The following is a 25,151-nucleotide window of genomic DNA, read 5'->3' on the forward strand; positions in this document are numbered from 1 at the left end:
TTTAAAGAAATCTACAGGATTTATTCTTATATTACCTGGCATTCTCTTGTAGTAGATCAATGTCTTGAGTTTTTTTGAGAGTCAGTATAGCATCAATATTAAGCTAGATAGCTTAGATTTAAATCCCAGCTCAGCCATTTTCTAGCTGTGTGTTCTTAGGGAAGTTATTTATTTTTTTAGGGTCAGTTTCCTCATCTGCGAAATGGGTAAATAATACCACCTACCATATAAAGATATTACGAGGATTAAATGAGTTTATGTAAAATTCTTAGAACAGAGTTAACCTAATTAGCACCCAATTATCATATATTCATTATATAATTGCTAATTAGCACCCAGTTAATTAATTTTTTATTCTGAGAATGTATCAGCTTTGGTTCCCTAGGGTCTCCTCAAAGGAGCAAAGGAGTCAGGTGCCAATATTAACGGGGTCCACCTGTTTTAATATAAATAGTGTTGGTAATTCTAAAAGCGTTTATTTACTGAGTACGTAGAAAATGCTGAAGACCCAGCTGCTGTGTCTGAGGAGCTCACAGCCTCACAGGGAAGCAAGATGTATATAGCAGAGAGGTAGCCTAGGCAGCAAGCCGTTCAGTGTCAGGTCGGACGGAATCGATGGTATAGGAGGGCCAGAGGGATTTAAAGAGTAGAAAACCATTGTGGTTTGCAGGTATTTTTCAGGTCATAAAGTAAAGACCTGGAGAGCTAATGACAGTAATTTCTGGTCTCATGCTAGAATGAACAGACAGTGACAGGACTTGCCCAGAGTTAGATGAGAGGCTGGATATAGGATTCGTATGTATAACCGTCACTTTTGTACAGAAGTTCTTGTTTCTGAACACACCAGCCTGTAGGCAGGTCAGGGGCTCCAGGAGCTGTGCATAGTGAGAAGAGATTCATCAGTGAAAATGCCACTGACTAGCTCAGTGGTTCTCAAAGTCCTAGAAATACAAACGCTCGGGCTGTATCCCAGACCAAAACTTAGTAAGCCCTCCAGGCGATTCCATTGCGCATAAGGTCCGAGCCAGTGGCCTGGACTGTACAAAAGAACATGAAGTAACAATTGGTATTGGCCGAAACTGTGCCATGTACTGTGCTAATAATAGGAGCTTTACAAACATTGTGTCATGCAGTCCTTATAATGTCTCGGAGGGTAGGTACTGGTTTTCAGATGAAGAAATGGAAACACATGTATTTATTTCTCCAAGGTCACATCTAGTAATAGCAGAACTGGTCTGGCCTTTAATCTCTCTGAAGCAGCATTTGATTTTTACGTGTGGAAAGGAAACCATGATGCAATCTATTGAACTAAAGTGCTGAGGTACTTGGGGTAGGTATTCATATTTTGGGGTGGTTGCAGTCAAGGGAATCTTTGGCCATTCAGAGAACCTCCGTACCCATTGACTGTGTTTCTTAGAAAGTAACTTCACGTATCAGGATGTTACTGACCTTCAGAAAAAGAAACAAGATTTTAGTGTTCCAAGGAAGAAAACCTGGCTTCTGGGATCTAACCCATTATTGTTTGGGGGCCCAGGAAACCTTTATTTTCTTTTGGAGGTACTCAATGTCCTCGCGATTTGGGTTGCAGCTAATGACATACCGACTTCATGGAGGTGGAGCCCTGTTCCGTCTGCGCTCCGAGTTCTCATAATTGCAGGTTCCCTCGCGCTGCAGAGAACTCATTCTCATGTTTGCCAGGCTCCGCATCCTCTGAGTGTCCCCTGTTTGCTGGTGCCGTGCCTTCCTGTCTTTTCTCACTGCTTCTGCCTCCTCGCAGGCCTTCATTCTTAACCTTTCGTCTGCTGCATCCTGCCCTGGAGCTCCCCGTCTCCAGCCGGGCCTGGACCCTTCTGACACATCAGTCTGATTGTGTCTCTCTTGCTGAGCTGCTGCTGCTGGCACTGCTGTGCTAAGCCCATTTCATTTCAGTCTGTAACACCACCTGGGGCCCTAGGAGGGGGCGTCGTTATCTTCCTGCAAAGGATGAGTTAAAGGCAGTTACACGGCTGACGCAGCCCACCTTTCTGCCAGCCTACTCTCTGTCCTTCTTTTCTTTGTGTGTACGAATGCTTTTTGATAGCTACTTTAGTTTGCCAGGGCCGCTGTAACCAAGTCCCACAAAAGGCTTAGAGCAACAAAAATGTATTGCCTCCTAGTTCTAACGGCTGGAAGTCCGAGATCAAGGTTGGCAGGGCCATGCATGCGCCCTCTGACACCTGTAGAGAAATTATCCTTCCTTTCCTCTGCCCACCTTCTGGTGGTTTGCTGGCAGGATTTGGCTTTCCTTGCTTTGTGGACGCCTCACTTCTGCCCCTCGTCTTCACTTGGCTGTCTTCCCTCTGTGTGTTTCTCTGTGTTCACATTTCCCCTTTTATAAGGACACCAGTCATTTTAGGTTAAGACCTAATGGCTTCATGTTAATTTGATTACCTCTGTAAAGACTATTTTGAAATAAAATCCCATTCTGAGGTCCTATGGGTTAGGACTTCAACATATCTTTTGGCGGGGGCTGAGGGTGGTGGGATGGGGTCGGGGGGGACGGGGAGAAGTTGGCATAATTTAGCCCATAACTGTGACTCTATTGCATGAATGAAAACCACCTAAATTGATCCAATAGTCCAGAATGATGCAGCCAGCATTACGTGAAGCAGTTACATATTTGCTTATTTTTTTAAAAAAATAAATTAGGTCTATGTTGTCAGCTAGAAAATAGGAATAGTTTTTTTGTTGTTGTTCTGTTTTTCAGTTATTCTCTGAGGCAAACAAGGGTGGGGAAGGAGGCACCGGGAGGTGGGGAGGGTGTTGTTTGGCATTCCCTTGGTGGTTTTCTGTCTCTGTGTTGCTGGCTGCTCAGGGAGGAGCCTGGGTGGATGGTGGGACTTACTTGCTAAGCAGGTGAGGCGCCGGCAGGCTTCCTCTGGGTGTGTGAGTAGAAGTGTTTCTTCGAGGCACACAGATCTTTCCATCTCTGGAGTCCTCCCGTGGGCCTTGCCCGGCTTTCTGAGGAGTGGGCTGTGCTTTCCCACTGGGTAGTAGGTTCAAAGGTTCATACAGTTTGTGGGAAGGGGGATGTCAGGAAGTGGGAGAGGGCAGAAAATGGACTGGGAGGGTCGAAGGAAGGGAAGTAGGCCAAAGATAGCAAAGTCTAAGGAATCATTTCCCGTAGAAAAATGGACAGTCATGCATGATAAACAAAGGAAGTGAAAACCAGAAGAAATACTGGTAACTCTGCCTTTGGAGCTCTTGTGTGTATGCCCAGGTGGCATCTTAGTGACGTGTTTGAGACATTTAATGACCGTGAGCAAGGGAGACCCCGTTGACGTTACGTGAAGGCTAAATCAGAGTCACTAGGAGGCACGACCTTAGCATTAGCTTTGTGTCCTACATTTTTCTGTAGTGGAGGATGGCTCAGTGGCTCCGCAGAGTGAGGGGGCACAGCACGCATGTACAGCAGGGAGGGAAGAGCTGGGACAGGTCTCCTTGGATGCTAGCACTGGGTTTGGCACAAGAGCCCCTTCTCTCCTACTGGAGCCATCTAGAAGGAAAAGTAGGGGCCTCCTCCAAAAAGGATTCTGTGTAGAGTAAGTCCAAAGGCTTTGGTATCTTTGAAGAAAAGGGTTCATTATTAGCCTTCGGTGACTCTATGTGAGTTACCACCCGTTCATTGATTTAGGTTAGGGACCTATCTGTGGTGCTATTAGATGCTCTTAGAGCCAGAGGATCCAGCAATGCCTGCTCCCGCACCTCCCATGAGGATCTGAGGGGATAGATGCTTGGGGGACAGTCAGGGTACCACATTGTTGTAAACTGGGTTTTGTCTGACTCCCCAGCATAGAACTCTGTGATAAACTGGGCTGCACCTGTGGCTTAGCCCACAGACAGGTCTCTCCTCTGAGCTCAAGTAGAGTAAGTAGCACCTACCTTGGTGCTTCCCATACCTGCCACAAGCAAGGGGGGAAAGTAGGGGCGTGGGGATGAGTTCTCTTCACCTCATTATTAGGGCTGCCTCTTAGAGAAAAGGCGAGTTAGGTGAAAATAAGGGAGACTGTGTTTAATAAGTAAAGGTATATTCATTTAGGGACTGAAAAGCTAAACACAGCAATATAAAGTAAAGCAACTGTGTCTGATGTCACATGTGGTAGAGGGAGGTCGGAGTGGACTGCTCAGAACCTGTGAGTTGGCAGCAAAAAGTTCAGTTAACGCAGGGATTGTCCCCAAATGCAGTAGACCTGAACCTGTGATGGAGGTGAGGTTCTGGTTCTTCCAAACCTTGTTCAAACTTTGAGTATAATCCCTTTTCAGGTAGAGATTTGGAACTGAGGCAAGATGTGTAGAACTTGGGCAAGGGGCCAGCTTAGCATAACAGCAGTGAGGTTTGCATATAGACTCTGAGAGGAAAGACTACAGGAACAATTATTCAGCTTGGAGAATGGCTGGCTGGCAGGGGCCCAGGAGCATTAATAGTTTTTAAGTATATGAAGACATGTTGTAAGAATTTTAGTGAACAGATGTTTTCACTCTTCACTAAAGACAAGACTAAACAACGAATGGGCTTACTGTTAGCCCGAGGCAATTTACATGAGCATTTAGGAAACCATCATAACTGAAAATGTGGCAACATGGGAGTATTTTAATAAAGGAATCCATAGTGTTTACTTTTGGATAGTTTGGGGAAAGCACAGAAACGCACTTGAGCTGACGTCTGACCTGGATGATTTTCTTTGATTTCGTTTTGCCTGTGAGGCTGTAGATTCAGAGAACACACCAGCTTCCTTGTCTCTTTTCTTTGTTGGTTGTCACTGTAACCACACCCTTCTGCATGACAACCTGATATCACAAGTGTACTAGAAGGAACCTGAATTGGAGTCCTGGTCTTCAATTTCTGAGAAAGTGGTTTTCTTGGGAGGTGGTGGTGAGGATCACAGGGTAAGAGCTTGGATGTAGGTGTCAAGGAGATCTGGCTTCAAATCCTGGCTGCCACTTGCTGTGTGTTTGGGGGCAAGTTACTTGACCTCTCTGAACCTGCTTCCTCATTATTAAAATGGAGATGATAATATACTTACCTCATAGGTTGTTGTGAGTATTCAGTGAGATAGGGTGCATAAAGTTACAGTGCCCAGCATACAAACAGTGCTCAGTAAGTGTTAGCCATTATTATTACTTTATTCTAGACTTTCAAACCACGGTTGGGAAAGCAGAGACAGCTATATATACCTCTTTGTCTGGCTTATGTGAACCCTGCCTTTCTACCTCCATTACAGCTCCTGGCATTCTTGCAAGGACTCTTCACTTTCTATCACCATGGTTATGAACTGGCCAAGGATTTCAGTGACTTCAAGACGCAGCTGACCATTAGCATACAGAACGTGAGTGGACAAAGGGGCAGTCTTCCTTTCCCTGGTTAAGGAAAGGAAAAAACAAACCACGGTTCTGGTGGCAGGGAGGTCACTTTTCTGGGTTGGAATGCAGGTGAGGAGGATGAGTCTTGCTTGGGTTCAAAGGGCACCTGGGGGCAGGCATTTCTAGGGTGCTTGGTGGCCCCAGGTTAGGACATCATCCTCTTCTCCATTATTTCAAAGCACTATTTATGTTTTCGGAAGTGCTGCTGCTGATTGTGTTTTAAATCTGTAGCACCAGAGTCAGGATTTCCTTTGGCAGTGGAAGCCCCACCCGCCCCAGCCCGGCCCCCCTTCTGTGCATTTAGCTGCCTGGCCACACAAGACCTTGGAGTGCGTGTCCACGGGGTGGGGGTGGGGCTCACATGCTGACCTCCAGCTCGAAGGATGTGCTCTTGTTCAACTCTTAGTCAGGCTAACAGGAAGTCCGTGTCAGTGTGGTTTACTCCCAACCTCCTCTCCCAAATTTTACACAGCAGGACTTTCAGTGCTCAGAATCCTGGCTTGGGCTCTTTGGTTAGCAGTTAGTAGGGCTCAAGCCCCTTTGCACTGTGAGCGGGCCGTGTTAGTCTGCATAGCGTCTTTGTCTCTGGATGATCCTGTGTAGAACAGAACCCCAGTGCATCCATGTGGGTTGTGTGGCATGGCTTTTAGAAGCCCCGCCATGCTTCTCTGTGTCTTCTGAGAGAACAGGAAGTTGCAGAGTCTTGGAAAAGTTTTCACAAAACATGGCTTCCCCTTTGCCGGCTTCCCCTTTGCCGGCTTCCCCAGAAGGCCGACTCTGAAGTGGAAATTTACACGTAGAAGGTTTAGAGGGAGCAGTGTTGGCAGAAACACCTGTGAGAAAATGAGGCCCGTGCAGAAGCTGGGCTGTGAGGCAGTTGCAACACAGGTCTCAGTCCATCCACGGGCACCTGGGAGCAGGTATGTCCTTCAGGCCAGAATAGATGCAAAGGGGCCAGGCTTTTGACCCCTGGCCCTTTCGTCTCTAGACCAATCATTGGGTGGGTACAGGCTGCCCTGGGGAAGGGAGGAACCCTCAGTGAAGCAGCTCCCTTTGGAGGAGGGAACCATCTGAGCCACCAGCAAGCAGCATTCCCTACTGCTGGAGAAATGAGTCGTCCAGTCCTGAGGGGAGCTGGGTGGTGGACCCTCCCATGGACCATCCAAACCAGAATCACATGGAATGCTTGTGTCAAATGCACATTTGTGGGTCCAGAGGTACTCAGTTCATCTTTAAGGCTGAGGCCTGGGCATTTGCGTTTTCTGCAAGTCCCTCAGGTGGTTTTGCTGGTCCCTAGAGTTTGAGAAATGTTGTGGTATAGGACATTAGGTCAACGTATACTTCTTGAATATTTGCCTAATTCTGAGATGGCTGACGTTGGAATTAAATTATCTGCTTTTTAGCTCGAAGGATTCTATTAATTGATGTTTTGAATTGTTGGAGGTGGGAATAGGGTTTTATTTCTTTGATTTGAATACAATTCCTTTCATCCTAGACAAGAAATCGCTTTGAAGGCACCAGGTCAGAAGTGGAGTCATTGATGAAAAAGATGAAGGAGAATCCCCTTGAGCACAAGACCATCAGCCCCTACTCCATGGAAGGGTACCTCTACGTTCAGGAGAAACGTGAGTGCCCGGGGCCCCTGGTAACTTGGGGTGCACTCATGCTTTATGTCCAGAAGGTGGAGCGTGTATCCAGCAGTGCCCGATCTAGAGTCGTGTTTTGTAAGTATAGGTTTGGATGAATGAGAGTAAATTTATAGTTCAGTTTCCTACTGGAAAGGTGATGTCCACAAGTCTTGTCTACCACCAAGGGTCATAATTCTGTTTTCTTTGTAACTAGGAATTCCCTCGGGAACCTGGAATGCACTGAGGCTCTTTTCTCCCTTGTGTCACGCTATATTCTTGAGGTGCCTGTACCCTCAGTTTAGCTTTGAATGCCATACCCATGGCGTAGAGGCCATGGAAGGGTCTTGTGTGTTACACCTGATTGTCAATGAGCATTCGTATCTTTTGGTGGACTTAATATTTAGTGACTTTGTTTTCCTTTGAGACTTGTTTCAGCAAGGCCCAAAGAATCGTGACTTAGGCCCTTTCCTTCTTCGCCCCAAATCCTGTCATCCCAACATGTACATTTTAAGAAAAGGAGAAACAAAAGCTCCCTCCCAGAGCCAGGAAGAAGATTCATTGCCCCGTTGGTACGCTGTCAAGGACAGCAGTGCCAGGTGCAGGTGGCCAGGAGTTTTCAATGAGGACTCCAGTTCAGGCGCTAGGCCTGGGAGAGGCTTTGTGACGGGGCCGAGCTATTGCGGTAGCACTTCCAGACTTGCTCCATGCTAGCGAGACGAGAAAGTCAGTTGTCTGTAACGGATGGCTCATCTAGCCTCCCACCCATTCCTGCCTTTGTTTGCTGGACTCATTTCTTCTTCTGGAGTTTTGCTGCCTTTGTGCTCTATCATGCCCTTCTGTGGATTTTGGGTTAGGCAAATGTCTTTATTCCTGGAAGCTTCCCAATGGAACAGAATCCTCTTGGTTTCAGTGATGATTCTAGTTAGTGATTACTCAAAATTTGCTTGGGCTTGAAATTGTTCCCTGGTGAGAATGGGGGCATTAGTGGGTTGGGGGTTGGAGCATCCGTTGTGATGAGGGTTTAACGGCCCTCATTCTTGCAGGGATGAGCTTGAGGTTTATAAGAGACAGAAGTTACTCTAGTTCTGTGTTTCAGACATACCTGATATAAGGGGATGCCTTCTTTGCCCAGTGAGAAGATCTACCCCAAAAAGTTTCAGGTCAACTTGAAAATATAAATTTTCAGGGCTGTAAAAATACAGTTCAGTGTCGGCTTATAATACTTAATTTACTATTGTTCTTACATACATAAAATCAGTATTGCTTTTTGGCATCCTCACATTCCATTATGCAATTTTATTCAAACACTTCCTGTGTTCTTTCAACATTGGTGTTCTGACTGTCGTTAGAACCACATTTTGATTCTCTGACTCAGGACTCCAGAGCATCGAGATACAGCTTTTTGTTGTTTGAAAGTTCTTGCAACTTGTTATTTTGGAAATAATCTTAAACTTACAGGAGGTTGCAAGGGTACTATCAGAACAACCATATGACTTTTAACTCGATGCACTAACTTTTTTACCATTTTTCCACAATTGCATCATTCTTTTCTCTGTGTGGGTGTGTGTTTGTGCACACCACAGTCACAGGTACACACTCAATTTTAATCTTTTCTGAACCATTTGAGAACAGGTTGCATACACCATGATCCTTTACTGCACTGTGTATTTTCTAAAAATAAGGATATTCTTTCATGTAACCATAGTTACCATATCCAGGAAATTTAACATTGATAAAATATTTCATCTAAATGACATTCCATATCCCAATTTTGTCAGTTGTCCCAATAATACCCTTGCAGAGCATTTTGTTTTCCTCCCGTGCAGGATGTCATTTGACTGTTAGTTGTCATGACTTTAATCTCCTTTATCTGCAACACTTCCTCAGCCTCTCTTTGTCTTTCATGACATCGACAATTTTGCAGAATATAGGGCAGTTCTTTTATATATTTTTCTTCAGTGTGGGTTTGTCTAATGTTTCCTCAAGATTAGATTCAGGTTAAACATCCTTAGTCAAACCCTGTACAAGTAACATTGCATTCTCTTTTGGGTGCCACATCTGGGGGCACAAGATGGCCCTCTGTCCCTCACTGGTGTGGCTAATTTTGATGACACAGTCAAGGTACTACCTGGTTTTTCCCCTGTACAGTCACTATTTCCCCTCGTAACTAATTAGCAATCTGTGGGGAGACACCTTAAGACCACATAAAGTTCTCATTGAACTTTGCTCCCCACAGACTAGCATCCATTGACAGTCCTGCCTGGACTGGTCTTTACTATGATGGTTGCAAGATGATGATTTCTCATCTCTGCCATTCATTCCACATTTATTAGTTGTTATTTAGTGTGATGTAAGGAAGCGACCTCCCTTCTCCTCTTCCTCCCTTCCTACCTACCTACCTCCCTCTATCCATCCATCCCTCCATCCCATCCAGTCATCCATCCATCCATCCCATCCATCCCATCCATCCATCCATCCATCCCATCCATCCCATCCATCCCATCCATCCCATCCATCCCATCCATCCATCCATCCATCCATCCATCCATCCATCCATCCCATCCATCCATCCATCTCATCCATCCATCCATCTATCCATCCATCCATCCATCCATCTTTCCTTCTATTATCAATTTGGACTTACGGATTCCCATTTTATTCATAGGGTAAATTCATTACTGTCCTTATTTGTTTTGATGTGCAAATTGTCCAAGATACAGCACTTTTGGAATCTCTGTGTTGTGCTACCACTGGAATTTTTTCTCTAAGCTACAAAAATATATTAGAATGGTTGGTATTTTCATTTGTCTTTAATATTCCAATGTAGACACTTACTGTATTGCCTTCTAAGTTTACTGACTGACATCCAACACTTTCAATAGGCAGTCATACCTTGAAAAATAATTATTAAATGTTTGCTAAATCTCTTCATTTTATCATTTTTCCACCATTTCTGCTATGTGATCTTTGTAAGCGTCCAAGACTAGTTACTGACTGAGGTCCTTTCAGGCTAATGATGCCAAGATGCCTTCTTCCTCTAATAGTACTTTGTCGTTCAAAATAGAGTAATTGGCCAAGCACTGGGTAAAATCAGAGACTTTGTCATAATTTGACTGTGGGGCATCTCCCTGTTTCCTAAGGGAGAATTTTGAGTTACAAACTCCTTAGATTACATTTGGGCATTTACAGTTCCATTCTATATCTCTGGTGTCTCTGAGTTTCCTTGTCTGTTTTTCAGATCTTCTTGAGTTCTGCTAAAGTGAAAATTAGGGGCTTGGAAGTAGGTCAGAGTCCTTGTTTGTCAGGGCACAGAGTCGCAGAGCAGCTGAGTGGGAAGCATGCAGGCATCTCACCAGCTGAAAACGGTGACAAGTGCTTTGACGAGCCTTTCTGTGTTCTGTCCTCAATCATCTTACTCCAGTCGGGGGGAGAAAGGGAACGTCAAATGGAGATTGATGATGGGAAAGTGAATGAATTTCTCCAGGGCACCTCTATTTCCCTTATGTTTAAGACCCACTGGGTGTAGCGTTTAGTGGAAAGCAGTCTTCCTTGGTCCCTGGGGAAAGCCCTGGGTTGGTTCCATTTCCAGCCTGTGGGATCAGATGTCTTCCTGTTCCAGTCTAGCTGGTGTGGGGAATATATTGTCCCTAGAAAGTTTAGGGGTAGGTGAGCATTGTGGGTTACTATTGTGGGTTACGTGCTGTGTGTTTTTCTGGCGTGCAGTGGACATACATAGATGTTTTATGGGAAACATTACCTTGCAGGTCACTTTGGAACGTCTTGGGTGAAGCACTATTGTACATATCAGCGGGATTCCAAGCAAATCACCATGGTACCATTTGACCAAAAGTCAGGAGGAAAGGGGGTGAGTTCATGTTTTAAATTTCATGCTTGGCTAATGAATAATAATTATAATGCTTGTATAAAGTAACACTTCCAGTTTCACTGTAATTTTCTTAATTTTTATATAGCAGTTCCAGGAGGCATAGTACCCTACAAAGTAACTAACACCAGATGATTATTTGTAGCTCTAATCTATATTAAGAATCACAACTAAGAAAGATTCTTGTATTTCACACCTATGCGATATTAAGTGTGTCAAATGTAATTAGATGCTGCAAATTCTTGAGTGACCTCATCCTTTGAAATTGATGCATGCCACTGTCACTTCGTACCTCCAGGGCTGCCAGTTGGCAATTTAGATGTCCCAGTTATCTATTGCAGTGTAACAGATCACCCAAAAACTTAGCAACTTTTAAAACCATATGAGTCGTTTTAGTACTTCTCATAGTTTCTGTAGGTTGGTGAGCGTTTGGATGGGTGGTTTGGGCTCAGGGTTTCTCACGCAGCTGCAATCAGATGGTGAGTATCCCTGGAACAAAGAGGGTCTGAAGCAGCTCAAGGCTGGTCAGCCGTAGCTCACTTCCTTCCTCATCGCCTCCTCTCCCCTTCACTTCCCACTTTCTCTGTATAGTCTCAGGGCCTGCCTGTGTGGTCTGTCTGTATGGGCTAGTTTGGGCTTCCTCACAGCATGGTGGCCTTGGGGTAGCTAAAGGTTTCCAGAGAATATTCCAGCAACGAAAGCCGACACTGCATTGCCTTTTAAAGATCTGGCCTTAGAAGTCGTATCATCTTACTTTTGTCCTATCTATTCAGGGAAACAGCCACAAAAGCCCACCCAAGCCCACCCAGTTTAAATGGGGAGGATGCAGACCTTGTCCTCAGTGGGCGGAGTGTCAAGGTCACATTGTATGAAGAGTGTGGGGTGGAAGATATTTTTGTGGCCATCTTTTGAAGAGTCAGTCAGGCTGGATCAGCCTTCTGGGGTCACTGTTGTTGGGACTCTTTCCTCTGCTGCCAGGGTTCTCCTTTCCTTGGTCCCGCTTACTGCAGCCTGAGTGCATTTCCTTTTTAGGTGATCTGTCTTTTCTCTCTGGCTGCTCTTCATATTTCCTTCCTTCCTCCCTCCCTCCCTCTCTCCCTTCTTTCCCTTCTTCCCTCTTCCCTCCTTCCCTCCTTCCCGCCTTCCCTCCCTCCCTCCCTTCCTCCTTTCCTTCTTTCCCTTCTTCTCTCCTCCCTCCTTCCTTCCTCCCTCCCTCCCTCCCTTCTTTCCCTTCTTCCCTCTTCCCTCCTTCCCTCTTTTCCTCCCTCCCTCCCGTCCTCCTTTCCTTCTTTCCCTTCTTCTCTCCTCCCTCCTTCTTTCCTTCCCTCCCTCCCTTCCTCTCTCTCTCCTTCCTTCCTTCTACATGTCATTATGATGGTCCTATGTGTAAATTTTTTTTTCCAATCTGTTGTGCTTGGGAATTTTTGGCCTTTCTGGGTTTGAGGGTTGGTGTCTTTCAATAATTTTGGAAAGGTCCTACTGACTATCACTCTGGATTTTGCTCCCTCCCCATTATTTCTGTTATCTCCTTATGGAGCTATTTTAGTATTTTCAGTGAAACTATTTTTTCATCTCTTTGAATCTCTGGACTCCATTCTGGATAATGTCTCTGGTTCTTCCTTTAGTTTTAGGTAATTTTTCAGCTGTGTCTAATCTGTTGGTAAATTAGTCCTAAGTATTCCGACCCCGGTCCTATCTGGGGTGCATTTTTGTGCATCCTGTTGGGTTTGCACATGTGTGGGCATTCCAGTATAGAGGCTAGAGTGCTGGCTTTGGAATCAGACTGCCCGAGGCAGTCATGCTAGATTCTCTGATGGCGCTGTTCGCTGCTCCCCCCTGCGGCCCCCATGCTCTCTACCATGTCCGGTTTTTCTTCCTGGCTTTCATCTACTTAGGCCACAACAGGGAAGTTTATCGGTATCTCTATTCCTTCCCTGTATATAAAGCAAAAATGCCAAAGCCCTTTTCATGTTTTCTGTCAGGGGTGAGGTTGACTTATAAATAATCTCAGGAAAACTGATATGTGAATATATCAAAACAGAGAGAAATTACACTTAGAAGGAATATGAAAAATTTATGTTACTAGGTCTCCCCTGGTATTCATGAAAGGGAAATAGAGTTAGGTCTGTCTTCCTTGGGTGAGTCACTGTCCCTTTCCAACTCTTAGTCCTTCTAGAAATCAGTTTCACGGAATTATTCTCTTAAACAGTCTTTATTTTAGGGCTTTTTATCTTGTGCTTTCCTAAACCTTTAATGAAGAACTCTCGTATTTTCTCTACTTCTTTCTTACCACACTTGAAAGTGAGGAGTGGAGACCAATTAGAGGGGATACATTGGGGAGTCCCCAGACTTCAGTGAGATAATAGTAAATACCTCATTGAGTTAAGAGGCTTCTGTGAATCAGCACATTGTATAAACTTCCTGGGACAGAACCTGGCACAACGAGCGCGATGTTAGGAGCTTGGTATTATGATAATCAATTTTCCTAATAATAGTTCCTTGTATTTATATTACAGCTTATATTTTTCTAGGTCTTTTTATTGTCCTATATTATCCTTTTTTATCCAGTTTTCCTTTTTTACAAAAGAGGAAATTGACATTCAGTGAGAGACCATGATGTCTAAGGCACGCAGCTAATGAGTGATAGCCAGTACTCAAACCCTGATTCTGGAGTCCACAACTCCTGATTCCGAGGCCTATAGCAATGCCGATGCAGAATTATTTATAGCTCATTATGTAATATGTAAATTAATATATAGTTTTGCATTAATAATCGTGCATAACACCTATAAATAGCTTTCCATGGCGTGGACTCGGTTTCCTTAGCGTTAGGATGGAGGAAGTATGAAGGCCAGCTGTCTGGAGGTGTTTCTCAAGTTAGAAAGGGGAATCAGGTGTTTTTATACACGTGTTTGTGCAAAGCTCTCCTAGCAGTGTGAGGCAGACTTAACATAGATAATAGGGTCTTTTCTCGTCCAAACGTGCTTTTGCTCTACTCTTCCTTTCCCTTCACTGTCCCTTTCCTTTGGATTATGTTCCTTTGAAAATACCTGCTTTTCTCTTCGCTTCTGGCCAGGAGATGTGAGCAGATTTGCTCCATCATTGGCGACCAGACCCTGTGTAGTGAAAGGGACTTCCCTTCATCCTACCTTCTGAAAGGAGGCACCTCTCTGCAGGAGCAGCCTGAAACTGGCCTTGTCCTTTCCCTGGCGAAACCTTTCACTATTTTCCCACTGCTCTCAGCATACAGTCTGCATGGTCTGGCCCCTGCCTCCCGCAAACCCTTTCTCATTCCACTTTCCCTCTTGCTCTGGGATTCCAGCCACACCAGCTTTCCTTCAGCTCCTTTTGGGCCTGATGGGTCCTGACCACGGGGCTTTGCCACCTGCTCTTTTCCATCCTGATCCTGTTCTCCTGCTCTTGTCTCTGAATGACTCTTTCAAGTCCCAGCCCGAGAAAGCCTTTGCTGACCTCCCTGATCAGGTCAGGTCCCCTGAATTTAGGCTTTTGTAGCACAACCTGCCTCTTTTCTATCACAGTTTGTCACAGTTGTGACTTTTCATTTTTAAGTGGTTATTATCTGCATCCCCCACTGTTTTTAAACCATCAGTAATTGAACAGATCATCTTTATATCTATTTTTTTCTGATACATATTTTTTTCTGATACGAGTCATCCTTGAAACAGAATCTTTTTTCTGCTTATATTTGATAATCTTTTATAGATTCCCCTGTTCCCTTCCATTTCTTGGGGACACCTCCCCGTAAGCTTTCAAAGGAGAAGCTGTTCCGTGGCCATTCAATTTGAAATGCAGTTAGACATTCACATGGTCGGAATCCCATGTGTTTGGGCGTTTACACGCATACATTTGCACATTGCATAAGGAGCAGTTCTCAATCTGATAACTTAATCTCAGCTATTCAGTAAAAGACAATAGATGTCAGTCTTGTGAATGTAAACTGTTTCTTCCTAGGTCTTCTCTGTTTTGTGTGCTATTCTGACATTAGTGCGTGGTTAAATTTTACCATACGTAGTCACATTTCCTATTATTTCAACAAACTAGGCATGTTTGCTAATTTCTCCCCTTGTTCAGAAAAAAACAAGATTGGAGAAGCAGGAGAAACAGGAACCTTAGATTCCTATGTGGCAGAAAGAGAAGACGTCAGGGACAGAAACTTCTGTTTCTAGGCAGTAAATTAGTAAAATACTGCTGCATTCCGTTTGTCCAATGGAATAATGCTCAACAGTAAAAAGAAATAAACTCTTGATTCACACAACAACGTGGATGAATCACAAAACAATTATGCTGAGTGAAAGAAGTCAGACATATAAAGGGGCATTCCATTTATATAAAATTAAAGAATATACAAACTCGTGTAGAGTGACGGAAAGCAGATCCAGCGCTTGTCTGGGGATGGGCTGGGTGGAGGGATGGGACAGCAGGAAACTTGGGGGTGATGGAAATGTTCATTAATTTGATTGTGATGATGATTTCATGGATGTATACAAATGACAACACTCATAAATTGTCCTCTTGAAACATATGCCGTTTATTACACCTTAGTTATATTAGGTTGGTGCAAAAGTAATTGTGGTTTAAAAGGTTAAAAACAATTGCAAAAACCGCAATTACTTTTGCACCAACCTAATACTTCAGTAAACCCGTTAAAACATTTATTGAGCCCCTACTCTGTTCCAGGGCTTGTTTGGGCTCTGGGGACACAAGGGTGAAGCCAAAACAGTCTCTGTCTTCAGGGAGCTTAGAGTCTAATGAGGAGAAAGGCATTGTTTGAATCATTGCTAATATGAACAGACAATTTCAGCTGTGATCAGTGCTATGAGGGAGGCAGAGGTATATGGTGCTATGTGAACATGTCTGGGGTAGTTGACCTGGCCCAAGAAGGTTTTCCTGAGAAAGGATGACTGAACCAAGATCACAGAAGCTCCGAGTGGGTAGGAGACCTCAAGGTCATCTTGTTTCAACGCGTAAGAAACCTACAAATTCAACCTATTTGAAACAATAGCAACAGAAGTTTAATCTAGTGTGGGTTGATGCTGTCCCATCATGATCCACCAGTAGTGAAGACATTTGGCTCTGGGTAGAACATGCTGACCACTTGTAGTTGCATGAGGTTCTTGCCTGAGAAGGTTTATGGTCAGCCTTCCGCCTCCTCTGGTCATGAACACTTAGGTTTGAGAAGATGAAGTGATCACTCCTGTTTACACGGCTTGCTTGTCCTGGAGAGGAGCGGAGCTCGTATTCTGGCCTCATCTTGACAGTCTGCGTGTTCCCAATAGGGAGAAGATGAGTCAGTTACCCTCAAATCCTGCACACGGAGGAAAACAGACTCTATTGAGAAGAGGTTTTGCTTCGATGTCGAAGCCGTAGACAGGTGAGTAACTCACACTTTTCTCAGGAACAAATATTAGTAAATTTGCGTTTCTTCTCTTTTCCATTCAGTCAAAGCCTCTGGTCCCCCCCCCCCCACCCCTTTCCCTTCTCCATTCCTCTGCTAATATTCAGTTGGGAAGAGACCTCAGGCCTGTTACTGATTTGTGAGGATGTCTAGCCTCTCCCTCTTTTAGGTTCAGCACCGAATTTGATTGATTTTATTTTGTGTGAGGACTTCTCTTATCAGGAATGTGTTTTGTGTCTCAGGAGGTTGTCTATATAGTTAAAGAAAACTGATTAGTTAGCATGACTGTACCAGCTATTTCAGATTTCTTTTTTACTTTAGAAAATGTTTAGTTTTTAAAATATAATAAAATGATTCAGAAGGAATTGCTGAAAGGGAAGGGTAGAAGATGTTGTACTTAATTAAAAAAGAGACAGCTTTGCGTTACGGCATTTCGCCTACCGCTGTGTGTGTGCGCCCAGGAAAGCACAAACCATCACTTGCGAAATCAGTCTGTGGAAAGAGAGCTGTGTCTTGTATTTCTCAAGATCTATATAGTCTCGTTAAGTTGTACCATATCATGGTGTTCAGCTAGTTTGACAACATTTCAGTTCTTGGAGAAACTTTACTTGGCAACAGGTTAATTCTTTCACTGAAGGCCACGGGGTTGGCTTATTTGAGCTGTGTGTTCCAGATCAGCAATGCTAGCACAAAGGTCCTTGACTCTCGGCACGATTGTCATCTCATGCCATTTCATTTCTCCCCATTACTAAACAAAAAAGCCACACCATTTTGTCAAGCCAGTGCTTCTACCCTCTCCGGGACGCTTACCGGTGGTCACTCAGCCCCAGCTCTAGAGAATCCAGAGGCCGAGAGCCACTGGGGATATCGGCAGGTCAGGAATGCCGTCCTGTGCCCTGCTGTCTCCCTGCACTGTGGCTGTCGAGGGCTGCTAGAGCTCCCACGGAGAGAGCGTGCCCTTTTCGCCGAAATCAGAAGTCATGGAAACCAAACGTGTCTCTTTAGCAGTCTAATCATTACACCTTTGGCAACCTGGATCTAAATTTTGATTTTGCCCATTAGTAGCCGTGTGACTTTGGGCAAGGTAGTTAGTCTCTCAGGGCCTTGACTTTCTTATCTGGAAAATGAAAATGGTAATAATACCTAGTTCCTAGAATTGTAAGCTTCCAAGAGGATAATGCATATAAAATGCTTGGCAGAGTGGCAAATAATACATACGCAACAAGTATTAGCTGTTGCTATTTATTGTTAATGAGCTTGTCCTACATGTTTATCAGACTTGATATTTCCTAAAACTAGGCTCTAAATGCAGAAGAGTAAATGTTACTTGTAAAGAAAAGAAAGTACCCCAATCTTTCACCGTATTTGGGGCTGTGAGAGGGGAAGGTCATGGAGAAGGGTTGCATGGAGGGGTAGGTTGAATTAGAGTAGCCGTTAAGAGTTGAAAAGTGTGTGCCTCAAATAAAATTGGCTAGTCTTGATTTTAAACAAGTCCTGAATCAGAATGCCTTAAGCACGTGTAGGCATCTCTCTTCTCGATTCAAAGCATGGACTTGAAGGGAATTCGTACTGTTGGCCTCCGTGAAAGAGGTTAAGAAGCTGTGTTTGTCGGCAGCGGGGCCGGTTGTTTGATGCCGCCCCAGTGTATGGGTCACAGAGGTGAGCATCTGGTCACGTGACTGTGTGGAAGGCGCGTGCCTCGCGTGGCAGCTCTCTGTTAGATTGGAGGCGAGCTCAGCGATGCTTTCCGAAGCTGAGTTGTTTTCTCCTTCAGAAGTTTCCCCAGAAGTTGTAGAGAGTTGCTTTTTAGGCAGTTAAAACCCACCATGGTTCCTCCATCTCATTCCCACCCTTGCCGACACTTCCTACTACCTTCCCCCTTTCCTGTGCTCATAACAGCGTTGCACGTCCCTGTCAGAGGCTGAGAGTAAAGGCGTCACATTCACATTCGACAGACTGAGTGGGCTTGGAAAGGCGCTTTCTTCTGAGTGGCTGTCTGTCCTTCCCTTCGCACGCCAAGAGGGGTTTCAGTCGTGGCGTAGAATGAGGCGGCTAAATCTCCTCTCAGTAAGCAGGAAGTGAGTAGATAGTTCTGGTGTATTATTTGTATTTTCTATAGTTCGGTGTTTTGACACCTTAAAAAACCTTTCTGCCTGGGGAGAGACTGTCCCTTCCAGGGCTGGCTGAGGCTAATAGATAGTAGAGGGCTCAGCCTGGAGCCGACAGCCTAGAGCCTCCATCTGTTCCAACAGCCCAGGGGGCAATATTCCTCTGCCCTAATCCCAGGGCCAGGGAGCAGGCGCCGAGGGACCACTCCTGCAGCTCAGCACCCCGGAAATTATTCAAGCCAGGCAATCCGAAACTGTTAACCCCCTCCAGCATGCCTTTCCTGCAGGACCTGTAACATAGCCCATGGCCTAGGCTCTCTCTTCCTGCCACTCCTGCCTCCTGGCTGATGGCAGTTCTCTCCCACGTGGTCCTGTGTGAGCTGTGCATCTTCTTTCTAGCACCTATGATGAGGAGCAACCTGGTTTGCCTGAGCCTCTTCTGTGTCTCCTTTTGTGACCGCACTGACTGACCATCACCTAAAGGAACACAGAGCATCTGTGAAGCACCTTCTCCCAGTTTGCTCTACAGGTCATCATCTTTGACCTCAAAGATTAGGTTCGAGTTGGGCAGTATTTTCCTTCTGTTCCTTCTGTTTTGACGCCAGTGTCTGTGCATTTTCCTTACACACCCAGGAAGGGACTGAGGGCAGAAGGAAAGGCAGCTCCATGTGCTCGATGACTGCCTCCTCGGGAGCTCTGCCCAAAGTACTGTTCTCTGGAGACTCATACACCCGGCTTTCTCAGCAGTTGACCAGGAGGTGATGCTGCTGGCTGTCCTGCTGTCTTTTCAGACAGCACCTTCCACACATGTCTCAGCTTTACCTGCTGGGCTAGAGAGACAGGGGCAGAATGCAAGGTTAACAGCTAGGAAATGTGGAAGTAAGCGCTGGAATGGTTATGTTTAACGGCGTAAGGTTTTAGAATTGCTCCCAGAGTGTGTTAACTGTAGACTTTATGAATGTTTATGTGGTGGCTATTAATGTACATCTGTCAAGATATAAAATACATGCTAAAGTGTGATTTATTTGACTTCAAATATGTGATGTTGTGGGTTCTTAAGGTTGAATACTTTAATCCTTTAGGCTCAGGGCTGACATTTCATGTCATTTTGTAGCAGAAACTTTAGCCTTTAGGAAGCGATGTTGTGTGAGGTCAGTATTGTGTGAGTTGATTACATCAGTGTGACTTTCTGTATGATGGAAACCACTTGCACTGAGTCCGTTGGGGATGATGGTTAGAACGACAGCGTCTTGGTCCCTGCCCCAAACTTGCACAGCCCCGCTCTCTGGGAGAGACCCTGAGTCCACTTCTAGAACAAGATCTTCAGTTATCCTTTATTCTTAAGTCACAATTGGTACATTAAATGCCATGCATATCACCATACAGTTTGCTCAGAGCACATAAAAACATTTTCCTACTAAAAATATTATTATAAGCAATGACATTAAAACAAAGCAAAACAAAAAAATCAGGTTCCTTTACTAAGGAGCGTAATTCTTACCCATGTGGAGGAGAAGAATATAGCTGCTAGAAAAGGTGATTTCCAGTCTCTGATACCAATTCCCAGGAAAAAATCCACCACCACCACCACCACAATAAAACCCACGTTTTAGTTAAAGATGAAGGAGTGGGGAGAGAACTAGCAGTAAGAGAGCACTTTCTGGAAGCCGAGTGCTCTTCATACGTATCTCATATAATCCTCACTACCGCCCTGGGAGGCGTGGGCTCCATATACCCCGCGCTACTGATGAGGAATCTGCCGTTTAGAGGGGTTGAGTCTTACCCACAGCTCAGGTGGGATTTGAACTGAGGTTCCTAGGAGCTCATTCCCGGGCACCTTGCTGCCTGAAAACTTAGGATATTTTAGAAGTGTTTTTCCAGTGGTGAGCCCAGTGCTTTGGGTACTTGCATTTCAGAGACACCACTGGGCATTCAGCTTGCAGGCTGTGAAATCTGAGAAGTGCTTTCTCACTTTTGCATTTGGCATTTGCATTTGGCGTTTGCATTTGGCATCATAAACTAATGGTGGGTGAACTAAAGCTGCAAACTTGTTTCTCTTTATTCTCTTCTATGGACTACTCTGTGACCTTCAGAAAGTCCTCCTGTGACTAACAACAGAGAGCTCCCAGGCCAAGCACAGGAGGTGTTCGATGAAGGCCACCTTCATGAAGTACTAGAGCCATTTATTAGTGGATTGTTTTCGTTATCCGATCATGTTGCTGTCAATTGTTAATCCTCAAATCCCGATGAAAAGGGGTTAATCCCTGCCATTTCCATTGTATGTGGAACACTGTTATGGTTCTTTGAGCCATGAGTGAGCTGGAAATCAAATTAAGTGTTAATTCAGAGCTTTGGGATTTAGATCCATAGCTTTTAAACTTTGTGTATTAAAGATCCTCTTTAATACTGAATGTATTTCAGAAATCTACTTTTAATTCTTATATGTAAATTCTTTTACCTGTGACATCTCAAAAGTAGGCCTATCCTCCCTTCTCTGTGTCCTGCAGCCTTCCATATTGCCTCCCACATAATTACATCATTCCACATAATTCCAGCTCATTTATCCCTTTTTCTGTAGCACCTGTCTCTTTTTCCCTTTGTTCAGTTTTGGGGGCGGTTTGAACCCGAGAAACTGCTGAGTACCCCTGGACTATTCTGAGTAAATGTTTCATAGGCTAATATTTGTTCTTCATGTCTTTGGCTTTCCTTCAAAAGTGTTTTGTTTGTTTTTCCCCCCATTGTTTCTAATATTGAAAAGTTAAAGTTAGTAGACATTCTTGTGTCTTTCTTCAAATTCCAAACTGAAAAATGGCTGAGATCACGGTATCCTGTCCATCCAATCAATGGGATGCTTCTTTGAATTTCCCTTCTGGTTTTGTTTTAAAATTTAATTTTAGGACTCTAGTATTGAGAATATGATGTGGCTTTAAATGAATGTGTGCAGCTGGTAGCAGTTGTGACAACATGTTACAAAAAGGAATATGTTCTTATTTTCCTAGAAGATATTTGCTATGCATTGAATTGTATGCTCCCCAAATTTATATGTTGAGGTTCTAATCGCCGGTATCTGCAAATGAACCTTATCTGGAGACAGGGTCTTTACAGAGGTAATCAAGTTAAAATGAGGTAATCAGGGTGGGCCCTGCTCCAGTAGGACTGGTGTCTCTACAGAAAGGAGTTATTTGGACAGAGACAGACATGTACACAGGGAAGATGCCATATAGGCATGAAGGCGGAGATCGGGGTGATGTGTCTGTGAGCCAAGACCACCCAACATTGCTAGCGAACCCCTGGAAGCTGGGAGAAAGGCCGGAAAAGATTCTTTCACATACCGCTGAAGGAACTCGCCTTGCTGACACTTAGCTCTTGAACTTCTAGCTTCTAGACCTGTGAAATGATAAATTTCTGTGGTTTATGCCACCCAGTTTGTGGTCCTGTGTTGGGGCCGCCCTAGAAAACCAGCTCAGCATCGAATACAGAGGACCTCTCTCACAGAGCAGCAGTGCCCCTGGAGCCTTTGAAACGCGTCGCCTGACACACACTCGTGGACCAGTCCCACTGACAAGGACCCCACTTCCCAGAGCAGCCACTCGCAGAAGTTCTCCTCCTTATGCTGGGTACTCTTTACGGTAGCTCAAGCTTTCCTGAACTTTTTAAAACCATTCTTTTTTATATCTTAAATCAAGAAGCATTCTTCGGTTTGGACTCCCTTGCCATAGCAGCGAGCATTTGAAGGCTGATATTTTATCCTGTTTAGTTGAAGAAAGACTAATTGATCACTTCTTCCTTAACGTGTATCCGCTGCTTTTGAGAGAGTTTAGTGTAAAATTCCTGAGTGAAAAGGGGACTTCTTTTCAAAGCAGAGTATGAATTAGTGGCACTGGCATATAAATTGCTGATAGTTACTGATGTCTGTCTTCAGCCACGTTGGAATTCTCCACGAGGCAGCATCTTACAGAGACTAACGAGCAAATGTAGGGAACATATTTGTTGAAGCTAAAGAATCCTGGTAGTCATCTTCCAGTATCCCTGGATTTGTTTCTTTTAAAGGAATTTCTCACAGATGTGACACGTGGTTGTTTTCCTAAATGTTTTCCAGGAGGGGCCACTAAACCATGTGGAAAATAATAGAAACAAAAGTCTCTTTTTTGCTGCACTGAGTCAATGTCACCTCTTGGGGGGCAGTGTTTATACTTTGGGAAAGGAAACGATTACAATGCTTTAGTTTTTTCAGGATTAGCCGCCTCCAGCAGGAGTCCATACATCGTAACGGTGGCACTCTCCAGAGCTGGCAGCAAAGGACAACGTATTATTATATTATTATTAGTGATGACAAGGGTACTTGGTGCTAGGGGTGTAATGGGGACCAAGACAGGTATAGTCCTTGCCTTCACGGAGTTTCCTTTTGAGTGTAGAACACACACACACACACACACACACACACACGGCATAAGTGCTAGTATGTTGAGTGTTCCCGCAAACTTGGACCCAGAATGCTGTGGGGAAAAATGTAACGAACAGAGGGACTTAATCCTTCCATTCTTACAGAGAATGATGGCATGACTGGAATACCCTGAATCCATCCCCTCTCTCCTTCCCTCCCTTTCTCATTTATTGAGCATACCTCCACGCCAGAGACGCTACCGAGAGTGGAGATACAAAGTTTAATGGAGCACTATGAATCTATTGGACTTTTCCTGCTTAAAAGTCATCATCTGATTTTTTCTTTCAAACAAAATCCAAAGTCCTCCTTTTGCAAGATTTTCACCAATAGGTAGAAAGACAGCTTCCCTTTGGACCAGTCCCAACTTGGCATGTCACACCCACTGTCAACTGTGTCCTTTTATTCTCACCATGTACTGTGTATTTGCACAGTTATATGAACTTTTCTTTGTGTTGCTTGGTTGGTTGTTTAATTAGGCATGTTTTATATACCTCTGTTCAATTCTAAATATCTCTCTCAGGTAATTTGCTTCAGGAGGCAGAATAATACCATTTTATACAGCTTTTAATATAATACTGTGTGCATGTGGCTGTTCAGTTTTGCTTTTTACAGTAATGCAATTTTTGAGTTAACATTTTGTTTTTTCCTTTGGTGCTTGGGTGAACCATTGTGTAAGAGACTATAGCAGCTTGATCATGTTAGATGCTATTTAAACGGAAACTTTAGCAAAGTACACACGTGATCTGCATTTCTGTATAGGCAGGACAAAAACCTCAGGAAAAGGGAAGGTTGGTAAAAGTAAGGATAGTGGAAGCTAGAAAGATTTATGGAAGATCTGAGAAATCTGTCCAAACCCTCTAATATCTCAGCATTTTTATTTCAAGTATGTTTTTATAGCAGGCTGCAGGATGCAGGCAGAAGATCGACACGGCCCTGGGTTTGAATTTTTGACCTGCCCCTTACTAGCTGTGTGAGTCTGGGCAGGTGGTTTAACCCATCTGTAGGATGGGGCTTATCGTACCTACCTGGCAGGATTGTTTTGAAGACTGAATGCATTAATATTTCTCCCCGATGCAGTCCTATGTCAGAAAAGGATGTGCCTTTGATTTTTCTTTTTTTTCCCCTCTACCCTAAAACCTGAGAATGCGTTGTTCCTATGGTGAACCTTAGCTTTGGTGGGTGTTTCTTTGAGCCTATTTTTCCCATCTTGATGGTTCCTTTTCCTATAGTATCATGAATTTTCAAGTCACCTACATAAAGGGCTGCTAGGAGAAGATTCCATTTTCAAACTGTGTGTGATAACCTGTTATATATATTTCCTACATACGATGAAGTTTTATGCTCCTTCCAATTTATAATCACAAAATGAAACCATACTAAATTTCAGTTAAGATAATATTCTAGTTTGGGATGTGGTGTGTGTGCATGCACTTATTTGTGTGTCTGTGAGATTACGAGAGCGCAAGATTGTGTGGGTTTTCCGAAAAGAATCATCTTATGTAACAGATTTTGTTTCCGTGTTCAACCTCTAGATGGCAGCTTTGTATACGTATTGGTAACGATTAGGAGTCCAGTCGAAAATTAGCCGTCCTTTTTTGTAGTGACAGGAGTCAATGTAATAAACTCTGTGTGTGTGTGTGTGTGTGTGTGTGTGTGTGTGTGTGTAGAAGATTTCTGTAGAAGAAATCATGTGAATATTACTCCTTAAGGCAAAGTTATTCTAAATGACTCTCTCTAGAAATTCCTTCCTCTTCCACCCTTTTATGATGGATCATTTCATACTCACTTTCCTGCAAAAACCATCATGCACAGTTCATCTAGCCTCAGTATAAACGTTACATTTCACCTTGCTTTCTGAACTAAAGTGTCATGCACGTGGCTTCAGGGGCAGCTTTTCTGAGGATGGGGAAGAAAACAGATGCCCGCTGTGTGCTGAGAACCAGGCCGCCCTCTTCGCCCTCTGGGTGTGATGTCCCTTTATCTTTTGCAACAGATGAATCCATTTTTCCTGGTTTCCAACTTCCCCTTCCCTCCCCTTCTCACCCCTTGTTTGAAATAATATTTGATTTTGCCTTCCTGCTGGTTGGATTAGAGCACTGGTCTCAGTGCCATTGACATTTCAGAGAGGAAATGACTTTTTCCTTCCTCAGATGGTGTTACAGTGCTCTGACTTCCATGACTTGGGTGGGGCAGAGCAGGGGGAAATATCGGATTTTCTGCATTGCTTCTTGGCCTTTCTGTAAAAGACACCAGTTGAGAAGTTCTTGGAATC

At 44.2% G+C, this 25,151-nt stretch overlaps 1 protein-coding gene across 7 annotated transcripts in view; it reads left to right on the forward strand.

Annotated features, from left to right (window-relative positions):
• The window catches only part of ARHGAP26 (Rho GTPase activating protein 26), a 399,917-nt gene that overhangs the window by 117,976 nt on the left and 256,790 nt on the right, over nucleotides 1-25,151 (forward strand). For all 7 annotated transcript variants that reach the window (XM_033095952.1, XM_033095957.1, XM_033095958.1 and 4 more), the window contains 4 exons: nucleotides 5,262-5,366; nucleotides 6,896-7,025; nucleotides 10,793-10,893; nucleotides 16,209-16,303. In XM_033095952.1, the coding sequence (XP_032951843.1) occupies nucleotides 5,262-5,366; nucleotides 6,896-7,025; nucleotides 10,793-10,893; nucleotides 16,209-16,303 (431 nt within the window). The remainder of the gene's footprint in view (nucleotides 1-5,261; nucleotides 5,367-6,895; nucleotides 7,026-10,792; nucleotides 10,894-16,208; nucleotides 16,304-25,151) is intronic.

This window comes from Rhinolophus ferrumequinum, chromosome 24, assembly GCF_004115265.2.
Source record: "Rhinolophus ferrumequinum isolate MPI-CBG mRhiFer1 chromosome 24, mRhiFer1_v1.p, whole genome shotgun sequence".
Lineage (NCBI taxonomy): Eukaryota > Metazoa > Chordata > Mammalia > Chiroptera > Rhinolophidae > Rhinolophus > Rhinolophus ferrumequinum.